The 16539-nt window shown below is 40.9% G+C and overlaps 1 protein-coding gene across 1 annotated transcript; it reads right to left on the bottom strand.

Annotated features, from left to right (window-relative positions):
* Nucleotides 1-1012: 1012 nt before the first annotated feature.
* tm7sf3 (transmembrane 7 superfamily member 3) lies at nt 1013-16080 on the bottom strand. The gene is made up of 12 exons (XM_023409983.2): nt 15812-16080; nt 12049-12203; nt 8246-8396; nt 7755-7875; nt 5564-5735; nt 5273-5450; nt 4835-4921; nt 3932-4012; nt 3642-3794; nt 3391-3491; nt 2401-2563; nt 1013-2314 (listed from the first exon to the last, which is right to left on the bottom strand). Exons 1-12 carry the CDS (start codon nt 15924-15926, stop codon nt 2061-2063), a joined length of 1731 nt encoding a protein of 576 aa, XP_023265751.1. The 5' UTR covers nt 15927-16080; the 3' UTR covers nt 1013-2060.
* Nucleotides 16081-16539: the final 459 nt, after the last annotated feature.

The raw sequence follows: 16539 nt of genomic DNA, 5'->3' as shown, positions 1-16539 counted from the left end.
TGACTGTTTAATTTGGCTGATTAGACCTTGCCTGCAAACCACAGACTGAAAATAAAGATGGACGCGGCCTCCATGACGTCACTCAGAGGTTTCTGAAGAGTGGTTTTGAAGCTTATGCGAGTGAGCTGCTTTGCCGTCGCCATCTTGGCAGTGCCTGACTCCCAGCTAATACAAAAATGGGCAAAGAGGAGGGGCCTGTGTGGAGCAGAGGCATCGGTGCATGTCGGTTTAATAAATTTGGCAAGCATTAACATCGTGGTTCCCGTCAGCATCATTAGCACAGCTGGGCGTCCTGCTCGAAAGGCTAATTCATTAGCTGGCTAATAAGCTAGTCAACGAGCTAAGCTAACAAGCCAGGTAAAGTGAACGCAGACACGTCTCCGGCTGATTAGTGCTAACATAGCCAAGAGGTACATTCAATGACTCGCATTAGCTGCGGCTAGCGGCTAGCCACAAGCGGGTAGTCAACTGATGGCAGTCACCTGTCACTCAAAGTGGCCACATCTTTAATAATTAACCTCCAATAATGGATTTATATATGGAAGAAAAAAGAGACGGTTAAGTTTTAAAATATGATCACACTTCTGTAAAGTCTTTTGCTGTGACAGGAAGGTAACAGACAAAAGTTACTCCGCTGAATTCATTACTTTTAGTCATATGTATCAGGACATTTGAGTCCAGTGACTTCACATCCTTTCCAGCATGAACCAGAATCTGCTCAAACCCAGGCGTCTAACAGCCGCCTCCTGCACTGTGCTGCCCTCTAGCGGTTCTAATGTAAGACTGCAGTAGGGTTCAGTTAGTTGTATGTTGAGATTTATTAAATATAAATATTAAATATCAATAATTCTAACTGCACCAGCCACATTGTCTTTGCATCCTCTCAAGAAATAAAACTTTCTTTTTCCCAAGTCAAATGGATAAAAAAAAAGAAGAAATTTTAGGTTTTATACTCTACCACTCCCTTGTTATGATTTTGTTTCTGATTGTAAGAAGAAAGAAAGAAGAGAGGTTTTTACCTGTACCCATTTATTAAATATCAAAACATGTTAAATTACAAATGATAATTAACATCACTTTTCAAAATACATGTCTGCATATTGTTTTGGATGTTTTGTTTTGTTTTATTCCTAAAAAGTCACAAGACCATAAAAGTTCAACTGAATAAAATACTGACAGACCAGGCTGAAGCTTCGATACATTGTCTCAGTGCGTCATGGTTTAAAAGCTGAGTGTGAGAACCTGAGAAACGTCATGGCACACAGGTGAGAGATACAAAGATCACAAAGAAAAAATTAAATATATTAAAAATCCAGTGTGCAAAGTACAAGAAGCCTGAGCGGACTGTCAGTGCAGTCCAGTCAAGAACACGAGTAAGCAGGAGTTAAAACATCTGTTCTGACAGAGAAGGAAAAACACTAAAAAGTAAAAAGAGCATTGCTGTATTTATTTACTGTCAGTTTTTCTTTGTTTGTGACCTGCATGACCTCATTATGATCACTTACTGATCATCATCTATTACCAGATAAATGGCACATTCAGAGTTCAGTCTGAAACACGTTATCCTTTAAATTTTAGTTTTAACTCAAGGTACACTGTGTGTTTATTAAAGTGTTTAGTTTAAAGCCAAACTACAAAACCATGACTGGATGTGGTGTCCTGTAAATATCAAATACATTGTTTGGACCCTTAAAAAACCATGATGGTAGCATTAATCCAACTCTGCAGAGATACAATGCCTCGCTGCGTGAATCATTAGTAGGTTGTGACTTTAGTGCAAACAGGAAATGAGCAGAACCAACAGAAGCAACAACGGCGACGACAACATTGAAGGACAGTTCTTTAGTTCTTCCTGACCAGTTAAAATATTATTTAAGTGTTTAATAGAACTGGAGTCAGATCCCTGCATCAGTCGACAGGAACAACATTCCTCCTTGTGACTCGACATCTGAGCCTCCCCAAGTCAAACAAGCATCACGGGGGTGTTTCTTGTCTCGGCTCAGACCCCCCCTGTTTGTGCAACCCGCCTTTAGACAGAGGCGACGAGGGGCGTCGGAGGTTCACAGGAGCAGAGGCGTGTGTTCTCCTGCCGGCTCCATGCGCTTGGTGAGCTGCCGTGCTCTGGCCAGGAGGCGGTTGGGCAGCGAGGGGAAGTGGTGGCTCGGGTCCAGGACGTTGGTTGTGCGGCGCTCGCGTTCCTGCAGCCACATGAGGTACGGGCTGGGTGGGAAGAACGGCCGCGAGCGCTCGCGGTAGAGCTGCAGGACGATGCCGCAGACGCCGAGCACCACCCACACTGTGATCAGGACGTAGTCTGGTTGAAGGGAGAGAGAGAGGACAGATGTTTGTTTGGCCTTACGGAGTTTTATATCTCAGCTGTGACTTCAGTTGTGAACTCACCGATGGTCTGGAACGGCACGTCAGTGAACACCGCGCTGTAGTTGTTGTTGAGGAAGCGTTTGAGGATGTTCAGTGTGATGTAGGAGAGGCTGGTGTAAACGTAGGCGTTGACGGCCAGAATCACAGCGTAAGCACCAACCACGCCACATGTGGTGATGTTGCCCTGAAACAGAAAACATCTGGACTTTAGAATTTAGTAAATGGTCACTGCTGAAGCACAACAAACTGCTGCAGCATATGGACAATTTATAGAAATATATATCATTTAATATTTCAAAATAAGACAAAATTTGTTTTTTATACATGTCTGCAATTCAATTTTTCACAATAAATCGCTAATAGAAACTGAAGACAAATAAGGGAGCGCTGCTGTGAAGTGTATCTTGTTAAAGGATCAGTTCAACATTTTGAGAAATATACTAGTTCACGTTCCTGCGACAGAGAACACAGCTCTCAGAGCAAATAAAGTTCAAACCTGGTAACAAGACAAACCAATTTTCATTTTCTGTTTGTGTTCGTTTTAACGAATGAGATAGAAACGTGTTAATTAGTGAACTTTAGAAGCACCAGTCGGCTGATTTTGTTACGTTAGACAGAGGCTGGCTAGCTGTTTCCAGTCTTTATGCTGAGATGAAATAAGCTAAGCTAAGGTAATCGGATCTAGTTTTATCATACAGACATCAGAGTGGTATTAATTTTAAAAATTGAAATGTGCCATACACCTGTTTCCCAAAATATTGAACTTTTCCTTTAATCACACTCAAATGAATTGAGTAAATTAAATCACTAACTAAATTATTCAAAATAGTTGAATAAATTAGGCCAAATTAGTTAAAGTTATTATATTAAATTGTTTTTAAATTTAAATTTGTTAGTACCATGTTTCAAACAGATTTATCACTGTGTCATTCTTGATTCTGCCACTAGACAGCGCCAAATAAGGGCAGTTATAAATCCTACACATGCTGTGGTTCGTTTTAGTGTTGTTACCTCTCTGGGCCAACGCACGAAGAAGAGGGGAACAATGATCATGATGCTGCAGAACGTCACCCAGAAAACCACATCTGAACGCCTGAACACATCAATGTCACCTGGAGAGGGACCACAACACAACAGTGTCCAAAAACAACAAACAAACAAACAAACAAACACAGTGCTGACTTCTGGGTGTGTGTGTGTGTGTGTGTGTGTGTGTGTGTGTGTGTGTGTGTGTGGGGGGGGGCACACTGCAGTTTTCATACCGATAGGAGTAAAGAGGACAGTGGAGGCGATGAGAAAGCCGAGCATCAGGCCGACCACGACGATGCAGGCCATGACCGACCCAAAACGCCACCAGCTCATGACCAGGATGACCCCGCCCACCACGCCGATCACTGCCGACACGGTCAGACAAACTGCGGAGGGACGGAAACAAGTCAAGAGGACTTTCATTTGGGATGAAACGTAGCGGTGTGTTACTGAGAGCTCAGAAATGTTGAATGTCTTTCATCATGTGAACAGATCACAGAAGATCAAAGTGGAGAAGACTCACTGTCATAGCTGAGCTCAGTCGTCCTTGCGATCAGCACAAAGAAGAAAAACGCAGCGAAGCTGAATCCCATGCAGAACAACTCTGTGACGGAGAGAGGAGACAGGGAACACACAGGTACAGAGAGGACGTTACAGCCATTCAGTCAGCACAAACGTGCCGGCCGAACATCACTCACTGGAACCAGATGAAAGAGTTTTTCCCTCAGAGGGAGACGAGCTGTATCAACTCCTCTTACTCTGGCATTTACAGATTTATCACGACCACTGACAGCGGTGGCACATCACAGTCATGGGATTGAGTTTGGAACAAATACATTTCTTCATCACATGCGAGGGAGACCACATGAGAGGAGGAAAGCCTCTGCTGGAGCCTTTTAAGACGAGTTTCTGATTATAAAAAAACAGAACGATGTAAAGGAAACCAAACCGGTTTGTTGCACTGTGTCAGAGCTTTGCTTCTGTTTGAGTCAAGACTTACGGACATGACCTCTGACCCCACTAATCTATTCTACTGACCCTGACACTAACTGCGACTGGAAGAAAGCCAAGTTTAACAGTTGGGTCAAACTTGTTTTCTCAGACTTAAGAATGAAGATCTTGAGTGTGTGGATCTCATATAAATAATTAACATATACATAAAATCAAAAACTAAATGTTTTGTGAGTCATGTTCGTTCATGAACATGATGGAACCAGAAACTACACAGAGGAAGAAAAAGTAACTAGACAACAAACAAACACACTGGAGCTAAAACCACAAAGATTTCAGTTCTCTCTGGTTCAGGACAAAAAAAAAAACATATTCTGCACACATGAAGAGGTCCCCTGGAATATTAATGCTACGCAATGGAATATTAGTAATATTAAAATATACATGATGATAAATGAAATGTCAAACTACTTACCACATTTGAAGAATCGATGCCCAAAGAAGCAGACGAACAGACCCGCCAAACCAGCGATGGTGAAAAAGAATTTTGTAGATAACTTTCCTGGAAATTAAAAAAAATATATATAAATCATTAACTGCATTAACTGCTTTGAAGCCAAAGTTCAAACCTGATGTCACCTTTCCTCTGGAACACGCTAGAGATATAATTGACCTGATCGGTCAGGTTTGCAGCTCAGTTTTCTCATGTTGTTTGTATTATTTTAAACTGAAGATCCCATGATTCAAAAGTGCTGAGATCGAAGATAAAGTTTGCAATTTCACAAGATTCTTTTATTTAACATTTTTTTCATTTATAATAAAATGACTTCATTGCAAGTTTTTCACACAGCAGTTTGCATGCAGAGAATAAATCTGACATATATGAGATAAGATGAAGGAGGATGTAGATCACCCAGGGTTTGGCAGCCGTCCAGAGTGGAGGTGAAGCTGCAGGCGTAGGTGTGGACGGGGACGTAGGAGGCCGAGGTGTTCAACAGCGGGTCTCTGACGATGACCGAGTAAATGACGCCCTGGCCAGGGATGGAGTTGAACACCGCCATGGTCATGTCCGATGACGACAGCGTCATGACCTGCAGGGAGACGGGGGTGACGAAAGGTCAGCGGGCTGCGTGTCAGCTGCCTCGTCGCGTTTGTACTGAACTGTAAACACGCGGCTTTGAACGATCGCGTTTGTGGTGCCTACTCGTTTGCCGTTCTCCGTCATGCCCTGGATGTCGGCCACGGCCTGGATGCCACCGAACAGGCTGCGCTCCGATAGGTCGTTCTCGGGCAGGAAGTACTGGTAGACGTCGTACTGCAGCCGCCAGCGCGTGTTGGTCCCTGTGGATCTGTCGCAGACTGCAGGAGTTTCACCTCTGACAGAGAGCAGAGACAGTCGAGACAAATCAAAGTCACTTTCCCTCAGTCGGCCAAGTCTTGAACTTTAAACTGAGCTGATCGCAGGCTAGAGGCCGCCTGGCTTTGGTAAACTTTCAGAAAAACAATCTGATATATATGTGTGAAGGTCATTAAACCGACAAATGAAAGAGAGGCAGGGAGACAGAGAGCGAGGGAGTGGGTGAGTGCAAGAGAAGTCTGATGACACTAAAACTGAAACCTAACATCTCTTAGTTCTTATGTAAGGTCCTTCTTTGTAACCTGGTGGTTTACCAGAGCATTGTGTAAGCTGTAAGTGTGTGACTGTTGACACTCTTACAAGTGCATGAATGAAGTGTGTTCAGTACAACGGCTCCACACAGGCATCTACTGCAGCTGCAGAAGTTGAACTTGCTTTGTGAGTTTCACTCACTTATGTAAACACCCTTACACATGGCGGCTGACTCAGTCCTCTGAGTGTTGGATTTTGAATCACTAACTGAGACTTCACACTGTATTAATCTGCACTGTTGACTTCTGCAGGTGGTTAGTGTGCAAAATATTAATCTATCTGACTGACACAGGAAATGTGGCAACACACTTGCCAACAAATGTCAAACCGACACAAACACGACAGTTGGAGGGAAACGCACCACAGAAATAATGCTTTGCTGTTGGTTTTCAGAGATCTCCCCATCCATAGTGTCCTTTCTGTTCCTTTTCACATTGCATTGTGGGACAAAATCTTCAAGTGAAGGGTCACTATTTTGCTGTCTGGTCCCAGGTCTTATATATGATAAGGCTTATAATATGTATTTTGTCAGTTTCTTGTTTGTACAAAAAAGAGAAATATGTTGACTTCTTGTATATTAGCTGCAAAAACTCTATATGACAAGTAGTCTATTGTTCTATTAGCACCAGAATGTCGTGTGGGATCAGGATACAGCCAAAATGTCCACAAACAAAATCAAAAATCTCATTTAGTATGTGCTACACACGTGTATCTTCAGTGTAAACACAACTGTGAATAATATCAGTTATAATTAATCTGCAAAAGTAACACAGCTCAGGTTGGATATTTGAAAGTAACGTAGGTGTGGTCGTCAAGTGGACTCCTCATCCGATGTTAATAAATTCAACCAGTCAGACACGTCAAACAAGAAGATTTCCACACATAACTCAACAGCAGACAAAGACACCAGTATTTGTCCAAACAACTGTTGGTAATGAGCTGAAAACTAAATCTGCCACACAGCAAAGCTGTGTTCCAAAAATCATAGCTGGACTTGGTTGTAGATACTTGAAGATGTTTCACTTCTCACCCTGGAGGTATTTGAAATACCAGACAGTCAGACCTGAAGAGGCCTGCAGAATGAGAGGCGAAGTGTCTTCAAGTATCTACAGCCACGTCCAGTTGCCCTTGATTCAGACCCTCTTAGATAACCATGTCGTGGATGACTGAGAATCTTCAAAGACATCGTACACACAGTGTTTAGAGTTTCCAAAAAAAAAAAAAAAAAACACAAAAAAGTGCCGCACTGCCTAACAGCTGATAACTCACCCAGTGCTAAATGAGCTCTAATCTCCACATGGCTACAAAGAAACTGTCTCAAAATGTTTTCTGCACCAAAATCACAACAACAACTGTGATGAAGAACTGAAAGCTACAAGCAGCCATGCAGAAAACTTCTCTTCCTCAAAAGCAAATGCAAACAAACTAAACCTTAGAGTTTAGAGTGTGTGCAGCTTCAGACTCGCAGCTAGTGACCCTGTAGAAAAGTCCTCTGCCTGTCTGTCCTCTGAAAGCTTTGTGGCACACACATTCTTCAGAAAAGTGGCAGTGGAGGGGATGTGGAGGGCGGGGGCTGTGTGTGTGTGAGTGTGTGACATGAGATCATAAACAGTGTGGCAGTTTGACAACAGCTGCTGAAAGACGCGAGATGTGCACAGAGTTGTTGCTGCGTACAGAGGCTGAACAGGAAGTGGAGCAGACAATACCAGTCGGTCTCGTGCGTTACCTCTCATAACCTAAGTTTGCTGGTGCAAAGCGGATCGTGGTCTCATAGAGGTTGTAGTGAATGTAGACATTAGGGTCAATGTCCAAGGTGAACTCTGTGTTACAAGCTCCAGGGACTGGGTCTAAAACGGAGAAAACAGACATATTCATCATTAGAAATGTCGTTAGGAAAGAGAGGACAATAAAAACACCCTTGAGGATAAGTGGCACCCTGCCATGTCAGGGTGAATAGTAGTAAGGCTGTTTAAACACATCGCATATGAGCAACCACGCACAATCAGTGCTTGTGCTCACTTACTGTCTGAGTTTCCTCAAGTCAAAACCACAATCTACTGAGTTACTTCAGTGTTCCGTGTCAAAAATATCAGCTCCTGTATGAACGGCGCGCAACTTCCTCGTTTCTGACTTCTCACGCAAGACTCGCTGGGAGAGAAACTCCAAAGTTTTTTTAATGGCTCGACATAAACACACAGAAGAGCGTTAAAGACTTACCAGTGCTGGAGAAGGAGAGGATGACCCCGGTGCCCGCCACAGTGTCATCATCAGGAGAAGACAGGAACAGTGAGAGGGACGTCTGGCCCGGCTCGAGAGCTGACAGGAGGCCCAAGTCCACCGCCGTCAGAGAGAGACCCAGGCCCGGCAACTGAAGCACACACACGCATCAGTCTGTCAGCAGATGCACAAATAATATGCAAAAAGCACAAGAGTCCACAGGGAGGAGAGCGTCTGCGCAGTGCAGCACTGCTCCACTTTAAAGGACAAGTCTGATGATATTCTATATTTTTCTTATTGTCAACAAAACCAAAACTAACAATGAATTGATCAGATGCTGTAGTTTATTTTGACTAAGTCCCACACACACCATGCTGCTGCTGTAAACACTCAGTAGTGAGTAAACCTTAAAATGTGCTCTATTTACCCCTGTTTCAGGAACATTTCACTTTAAAAAGTTTGTTTAAATAAAGTAAAAATGATTAATATTTTGTTTAACACGGTTTTACCACATAAAAAGTGAGAAAAAATGAAAAACTGGGTTTGAAGCTCATCTGTTCTTGATTCCTCAAGATTCACTGCAGGTAAAGGTGGAAACACTCCGTCATGGAGTTGAATGATTATTTCTCTCATCGTATGTCTTGTATTATATTAAAACATCATATGGATGTTAACATGGTTTTTGCTTAAAGACTCAGATCTTCAGTAGGAACCAGTGGCTTGGGGACGGACCAACTCGTTGTTGATTTTGGTCTTTTCATTTTTTTTTCTTTGAAATTGGTTAACAATAAGAACAATATAGAATAACACCAGCCTTTTCTATTAAATGTGAACTGTTATATGTTGGTATTAAACTGACAATGGAGAATTCCAAAATAAAAGTTTCTTAGTATGAAAAAGATGTTGCATAAAATTCAGAGTCAAACTAAATGAATGGTTAGTTCAACCAGAAGAATTAGTCAAACGCTGAAGTCAGTCACACACGCCACCACATCCTGAGCTGGTTAACGCTCAGATTACACTAGTTGACAAAAAAAAAAAAAGAAAAAAAAGGATGTGTGTTACCAGAGCAAAAAATCATGCAGGTGAAAAAATGTTAGAAATTCTTGTAATATGGATTACAGAAAGTGTATCTATACGAGGTCAAAAGATCCTACTGAAGACTGAGGGTTGACATTACAGGCAGATTTTCCCATGTTTTTAAAAAAAATTCTTTACTGTATCTCGTGTTTGTTTACTTGCTGGGTTTCAATACTTTGGTGTGTATTTCCCGAAATTTGTTTATTGAATTTTCTACACCACAAAAAAGTTAAAAAAAAAAAAAAGCTGCATTACAAGTTCCATCGTTGTGTCAAAAATAACACTGAAAGTAAAAGGACGTGGGAAATATTTCGCTAACATGAGGACCTAATCCGACACATCAAAACCTGTGTGCAAAAGATAAAGAGTTGGTTAAACGCTGGGTTTTCTGGCTTTGCATGATATCATTTTTCGATCGTCACATCTCAGTCACAGAGGAGATTTGAGAGACACAGGGCAATTTCCTGGATATGATCTCAAACCATAGAGTGACTGCTAAAATATGTGTACTGTGCAACTGCTACACTAAACTTAGATGTGGTATCACAGAACGGTGATGTTGTGACAGACAGAAGACAGTAAGACATCATCCTCAGCGTACATTTCTAGCAGCATCGAAGCCCCGCGCTCAGTGACTCCAATCCTTCTGCTCATACAATAACTCCATTGTACAACACTAATCAGAGTGCTGAAGTGGGTATCGACACACTATTCAATGTGGTTTCCACTGAATTCACATAATATGTCACAGAGGTAGAGCCGCCTCAAACTATTATAATCACAAGTGTGTAAAGGGATTACAGCTTAGTATGACTGCTCATTAGTCACCAACAGGAAACAGGCACAACAGTGGTTCAACATACAATCGATTTTAAACACTGTAGTTTATCTGATGGATTTTTCTTTAAAAAGGTCCTATATAGTATAAAGGTAGATGTCCATGTGTTGTTTGATTATAAAGCAGGTCTAGGTTCTATATTAATACTGTGAAAGTATCAAAGCGCTCAGTCCACAGAGAAATGCACACAGCCTGTATTCAGAAACTGAGCCTTAAAACCAGCCATCAGGACTTCTGTGACACTGTGATGTCACAACAAAGCAGTCACTACTCTCAGCGATGCTCCAAGCCCCGCCCATCTGGACCAACCACCCAACCTTGCAGGATATGGTTTCTCTGAGTGTTTACTTGAAATCGGCATAGGCTGCAAAAACATGATGAAATAAATAACAACAAACAAAATAGGATCTTGTGGTCAACCACTTTGAGTGAGTGTAATAAAAAGAAAAAGGAAATTGAAGACAGATAACAGTGTAAGAGAAACTGAAACTTTTGCAATATTTATCCCCACCCTATTAAACTAGAAAACATTTCTCACTTTCACTGTGAATTTCCTTTTTTAGATGTGGATGTTTTGCTGCCAGTGACCCGCTCCATGTCAGAATCTGACATTTGCGTCACAGCCTCTTTTTGTCCCCTTTTTTTTCCCAAGGAGACACACCGGGAAAAGTCTTCAATCACATGGATTTGTTTTCTTATCTCTTGTTTTCTGCTGTTTCCATCACAAGCAAAAACAGAGCTAAACTAAATTAGGCTCCATGCCTGCCTGTGCAGCTTGGACCCACACCGAGCTGTCCCCCGAGACTAATGGGACCGAGGCCAGGAGGTTTTCCCTCTGGGCCACCCTGTCTGCCGCTCATGACCAGGGGACTGTACATCAGCTGACTGCCCCTTCGCTCCGTGGGTCAGACGACCTTGCTCACAAAGCCTCATTCATAATCAGAGGTAGAACTAACTCCCTAGTCATAAACTGAAGCATACTTTCAATTTCACAGTTTAGCTAGCATTTTCTACTGTTTTACGAGGCCGAGCCACAAATAGTTACTCAACTTAAGTCTAAAAACATCTGACATTTGACTTTCCAATCAACAGAAAATTATACATCTTAAACTCTTAGCTTAAACTTAGCATTCCTGAGCTTTCATCTTTATCTCTTCATCTACCCTCACAGGTTCCACTCACCTATGTAATGTCATGCTCAGTGCAATCTGTAAACCATGAAGAACAGGTCAGCAGGTAAACAAACATGAAGAAAAGTCGCCATCTCAGCCACTGATATCACCAGTCTTATCATCACAGTTTAACATAAGTTCCTCTGTAGACTTTCAGTTTACCACGGCAACTCAACACCCCCCCAGACAAACAAGTATTTACCCCCAGCAACTCACAGAAATCTGGGGAGACACACTCAGTCCTTTATCTTAAAAAAAAGGAATTGTGTCGAGTGCACCACAGTGTCTCATTTCATTAAGTGGCCTATTTAATCCAATGAAATTGAGCAGACTAAATGTGAAAAGTTATACTGATTATACCAAATATATCAATTCATATATTTTTACTCATTATGTTCATATTAAAGGTCCCATATAGTCTAAAAGTAGATGTCTACGTGTTGTTTGATTATAGATCAGGTCTAGGTTCTATATTAATACTGTGAAAGTATCAAAGCCTCAGTCCACAGAGAAATGCACTAAGTCTGTATTCAGAAACTGCAGCTACTCAATAATGAGCTTATATATTTCTCTTAATACAATAGTGACTGTCCGTCTGTGCTTCCTGTCCAGAGTCTCTCCAGATCATGAAAAACACATCTGTCCAGGTTCCCCAATCCAGTCTGTTGCTGCCAGTTTAAAGCTGTAAAACGACTGAGACAACACTTTCTCACCTTGGTATAGGAGAGGGTGGCATTGCGGTGCTGCGTGTGAAACTGCAAAGTGACGAAAGCGACCTCCGGGGCGATCCTGGACACCACGGCCTGCACTGTCTCATTCTGGGAGACGCTCACGTTCTGGAAAGTTCCCGGCAGGAAAATCACCCGGTCTGTGACAGAGAGTTAAAAGTCTGATTTATTTCTATAAATCACATTACTGCAGTTGATTGATTATAGTGTATGGCATATAATCCACTCTGCTACACTGTCCTCATTTAACCTGGGCTGTTTACACTGTTTAATGTCATATGTTTATGCACCAATTATTTTATTGTTGTTTGCACACATTACTGCTGCCCTGTCTCAACAATGGAGAAGCCACTGTAAACAGTTGAGTTTGAGTTGAGTTGAAGTTACAACTATTCACTGCCGGAAAATCTTTGAGATCAGTAGTTTATTGACTCCAATATCACAATACAAACATATAGAATTAAAAACTTAAGATGAGTCTGGACATAAAGCAGAGCTATTCTTTGAGAGCTGCACACTTAACCACAGAGCAGGAAGGTAAATGGTCGAGTCAAATGTCAAAGATTATTATTTTTCTGTCATCACTTCTGTCACATGAGCGCTGTCCAACCACCACTCAGCCTGCAGATGCATGTAATATTAAATTAAAGAGATTAAGTTCGTTTTCGTATTTTAATGGGTTGCAGCTGAACGTGACAGACACAAGGCGACATGTGCAGTGCATTCAGCAGCATTACAAACAGCGGCTTTGACAGCTGGTCCTAAGCCAAGTAGGCAACCTCCAACCAGGTCAGCAGCTCATCAAAGACGGATCTTACATAAAAAGGCTGAATGAAGAAGAGCGAGTACTCTCTGTGTTGACTGTTGAAGCTCTGATCCGAAATACTGAAGCCTGCTGGCGCCAACGCTGCATAAACGCCCAAACTTTGTATATAAAAATAATCATTTCTGGCCTCTCTGCAACATGTGAGCCATTCATTTAAGATTCCCTCTCATTAGTTAAAAAATCTAAAGCACTTTAAAACCAGGGGCCAGATATTTCAGACTGGTCTGTGGTGTTAGGCCTTGTAAAGTCCTTGTAACTGTTGAACTCTTCCAAAAGAAAAACATTTTCTGCTGGGACAAACAGAGCTGAATGGTTGCATGTGGTTCCTCAGTCTGCCTTTTTTAGTTTATCTTATTTTATTTTATTTTTTAAAAAGTCTTAAATTTACCCAGAATTCATTGTAAGACCGCCTGGCTTAAGACAGTCAAGAACTAAACTGCTTTGTGCAATGGATTAATTCAGACGTCTATCTGAAGTCTGACTGTTTGTCACACAGTCAAACAGTCAGTCAAAGTCGTCTTTGTGAAACCGGCCCCTGTATATTATAATATATTATATTATATTATATTATATTGAAGTTTATAATACAATTGTAATATTCAGTCAAATAATAAGTCAACACCATCTTCAGCTTTTACTTGAGGACCTATGGACTGTAATAGCAATAGTAATAGTAAAGCATATCCTCCCCCGATCATCTGCTTACGTCCGTACTTCTATTGATGATCTGCTGTGTAATACCATGACCACTTCAGATCTGACGAGCTCATGCAGCTCTACTGGAAACAGCTTTACAATGATAATCAAATCAAATCAATAGCGTCATTCTGTCGGTCAGCACGATACTTTACATTTCACGGAGGCAAATGTTTCACAGATTGTTGCAACTTTAACATCAAACTGGGAGATATTATCCCCACACTATAATGCAGCATACACGTCATTTGGTCCTCAACCCTATCAGTGTCGTATTCTTCAGCTCAGGTTTTATCACTGTGAGACTGAACTTTCCTCTGTTCATCTCTCACCAATCACTCAGTTATTTCACTGTTTGTTGTCTTCATCAGTAAAGTGAGCAGCACAGAACTTGCGCAACATGATCTATGACCTTTTTTAAATATTTAGAAGCCATTTTTAAATTTGCAATTTCCAATAACCAACTGTGACAACATATTTTTTATTTTCTTCCAAGCTACTGTAGCACAAGAATTTCCCAATTTGGGATCAATAAAGTTTATCTATCCATCTAACTGACTTTAAGAGTATTCTCACTTCCACTGTATTTTAGTATCTGTTTGAAGACTATTAAACATATTATTCAGTAACGTTATAATAAGTGCTGTACTGCTTGGATTGTATGTATGGTCTTATTGTATTTTTGTTTCCTGTACAAAGAGCAAGAATGTCAAGTATTACAGCTAATGCACTAGATTTGCTGCTGGCAACATGTGCTGCCTTATCCACACACTGTGTCTGCGGGTCAGACTCCAGCTCAGGAGTGACCTGCTGCCTTCATTTTTCTGACATGTGAACAATTGGAAAAACCAGAGGGCAAATATTACATATATATCAACCAGTGTCAGTGTCATGCAATGGTGGTAAGATGGGTGCTCATTTGTGACCACGACTACAGAAAGGCAGACAAATATTACTTATGTGTTTAACTGTGCAGTAATCCCAGATGTCCGAGTGTGAGTTTTTCACTTGAATGATTGTTTCTATCACTAAAAGAATTTCTTTTGTTCCAGTTTTAGAGCTTAGAGTCCCATGATGCTATTTCAGAGGTTTTTCCACCCTGGCAAGAAGAAAATTAGAAGCGGAAACACTGAATAATTGCGATGAAATTCTACTTGAGCTGTACGATATGCAAAGAAAATAAAAAAATCATATTGCCATTATTTTGACAAATATTGCAGTATGAGAACAAGATTATACAGGCTATGGTAATTTCTGCATTTCACTTTCACCAAAAAAAAAAAGAAGAATTTAATTTAATAATTTTTGTTGGGGTCTGTAGCAAACAAGCATGTTCACTCACATCTGGAGAATATGTTTTTGAGGCATCTCTGTAACACCACAATGTTTCATTTATGGTGTGTTGCACTTAACCATATTGTAAAATGCAGTTTCAATAACATTTTGATTAATTGTTCAGCCCTAAATTCTACATAATCTAACACTGACATAGATCATTGGTTACTTGTGCCTTATAGCTGCTATTTATTGTGAAACCACTGCAGAGATGGTGGAGCATAAAAACCAGCCTGTTTCACCATGTCATGACAGCTGGCTGTTGGTATTCAGTTATCTAGTCTTTATCTATCTCTATTGATCATTTAGCCTATCAGAGGGAACTCTGCTTTCTTTCACAATCACATTTTCTTACAACACCCACCATTTGTTTTCCTTCACATGACTCAAACATTAGAATGAACTTTTTTCTATTTGACCTGATAACTCACATTTTTATTTAATTCCTCCCTCGTTATACTGAAGCATATCTTAGGAAACTAAATATGAGCTTAAAAATATATCATATTAATATCCACTTATGAATATTAAAGGGTAAACATTGTGATGACCGCCAGAAATCTCCTTGCAGTATATATGCTGTTAAAATGTGTAAATGATAACCCCACTTCACTATAGTGTAGGTATGGAGGTTTGACATGTATAAAGTTAGGTAAACATTTGAAGCAGAATAAAATATTAAGCCAGCTGCGGCTACACAACAACAAATGATCTTCAGTGATTTACATACATCTTACAGTATCTAGGAATTCAAAAGCGACCTTTAACCTTGATTTCATACACATTTGGCCTGTAAACCCCCGCGTTCATGCGTTTAAAGGTCTGAAAAAGTCTAATAAAGTTAACTTTGAAGAGCGAAAGCGTATAAAATCGCTAGCTCTAGCAACTCACTTTCCACTTGGGCTTGAACTTCACTCATCGAGGGAAGAAGCAGCAGCAGAAGCGGCAGCAGCGGAGACCAAATCCAACGAGACATTTTTCCTCTGCTTCGTTTATTTGACAACATCACCCTTCAGTCTGCCGGTCAGTAAAATCATTGGTAACCTCGCAGTCTCCTTCGTTTGGGCAGAAATCCCTGCAAACGCAAAAGCGACATGCTTGACTGAACTGAAAGGACTGTCAGGGCTGCTTCTCTCTCGCTGTTGCTCTGACGGGAGTACGATGCTTCCGCGAGAATCTCGCCGCCAGTCCCGCGATAGCTTCCCCTTCCCTCTCCAAACCAAAACCATTCAATATGATTCACTGACCAGCCACGACAGAGTATGATTGAGAAAATTAGACATTTTCAAGAAGCCTCTTCCATTTTTTTTAGATCTTTGTTTTTAGTATTCATTATTTTTAGTATTAGTATGTGTTTTTGTCTTTTGTAATGACATCACACATATAACAAATTCCAGTGTAAAACCCGACATAGGCTTTAAAATGACATTTGTGGATCCTGGAAATATTGGCAGGGTGGGAGCTCTTTCTTAACTCTCTCAACTCTCTCTTAACAAATCACAACAATGTCATTATTTTATGAACACACAATTATTTTTGAGCAGTGAAAAGGCTGCTGAACTGGATTTGTTGCATTTACAGAAATGTTCATATTCAGATATTAAAATAAACACCATCAT

This window comes from Seriola lalandi, unplaced genomic scaffold (assembly GCF_002814215.2).
Source record: "Seriola lalandi dorsalis isolate HSWRI2012SDOR001 ecotype SW California unplaced genomic scaffold, Sedor1 jcf7180002054410, whole genome shotgun sequence".
Taxonomy (NCBI): Eukaryota; Metazoa; Chordata; class Actinopteri; order Carangiformes; family Carangidae; genus Seriola; species Seriola lalandi.
This window is presented reverse-complemented; position numbering and strand designations above follow the sequence as displayed.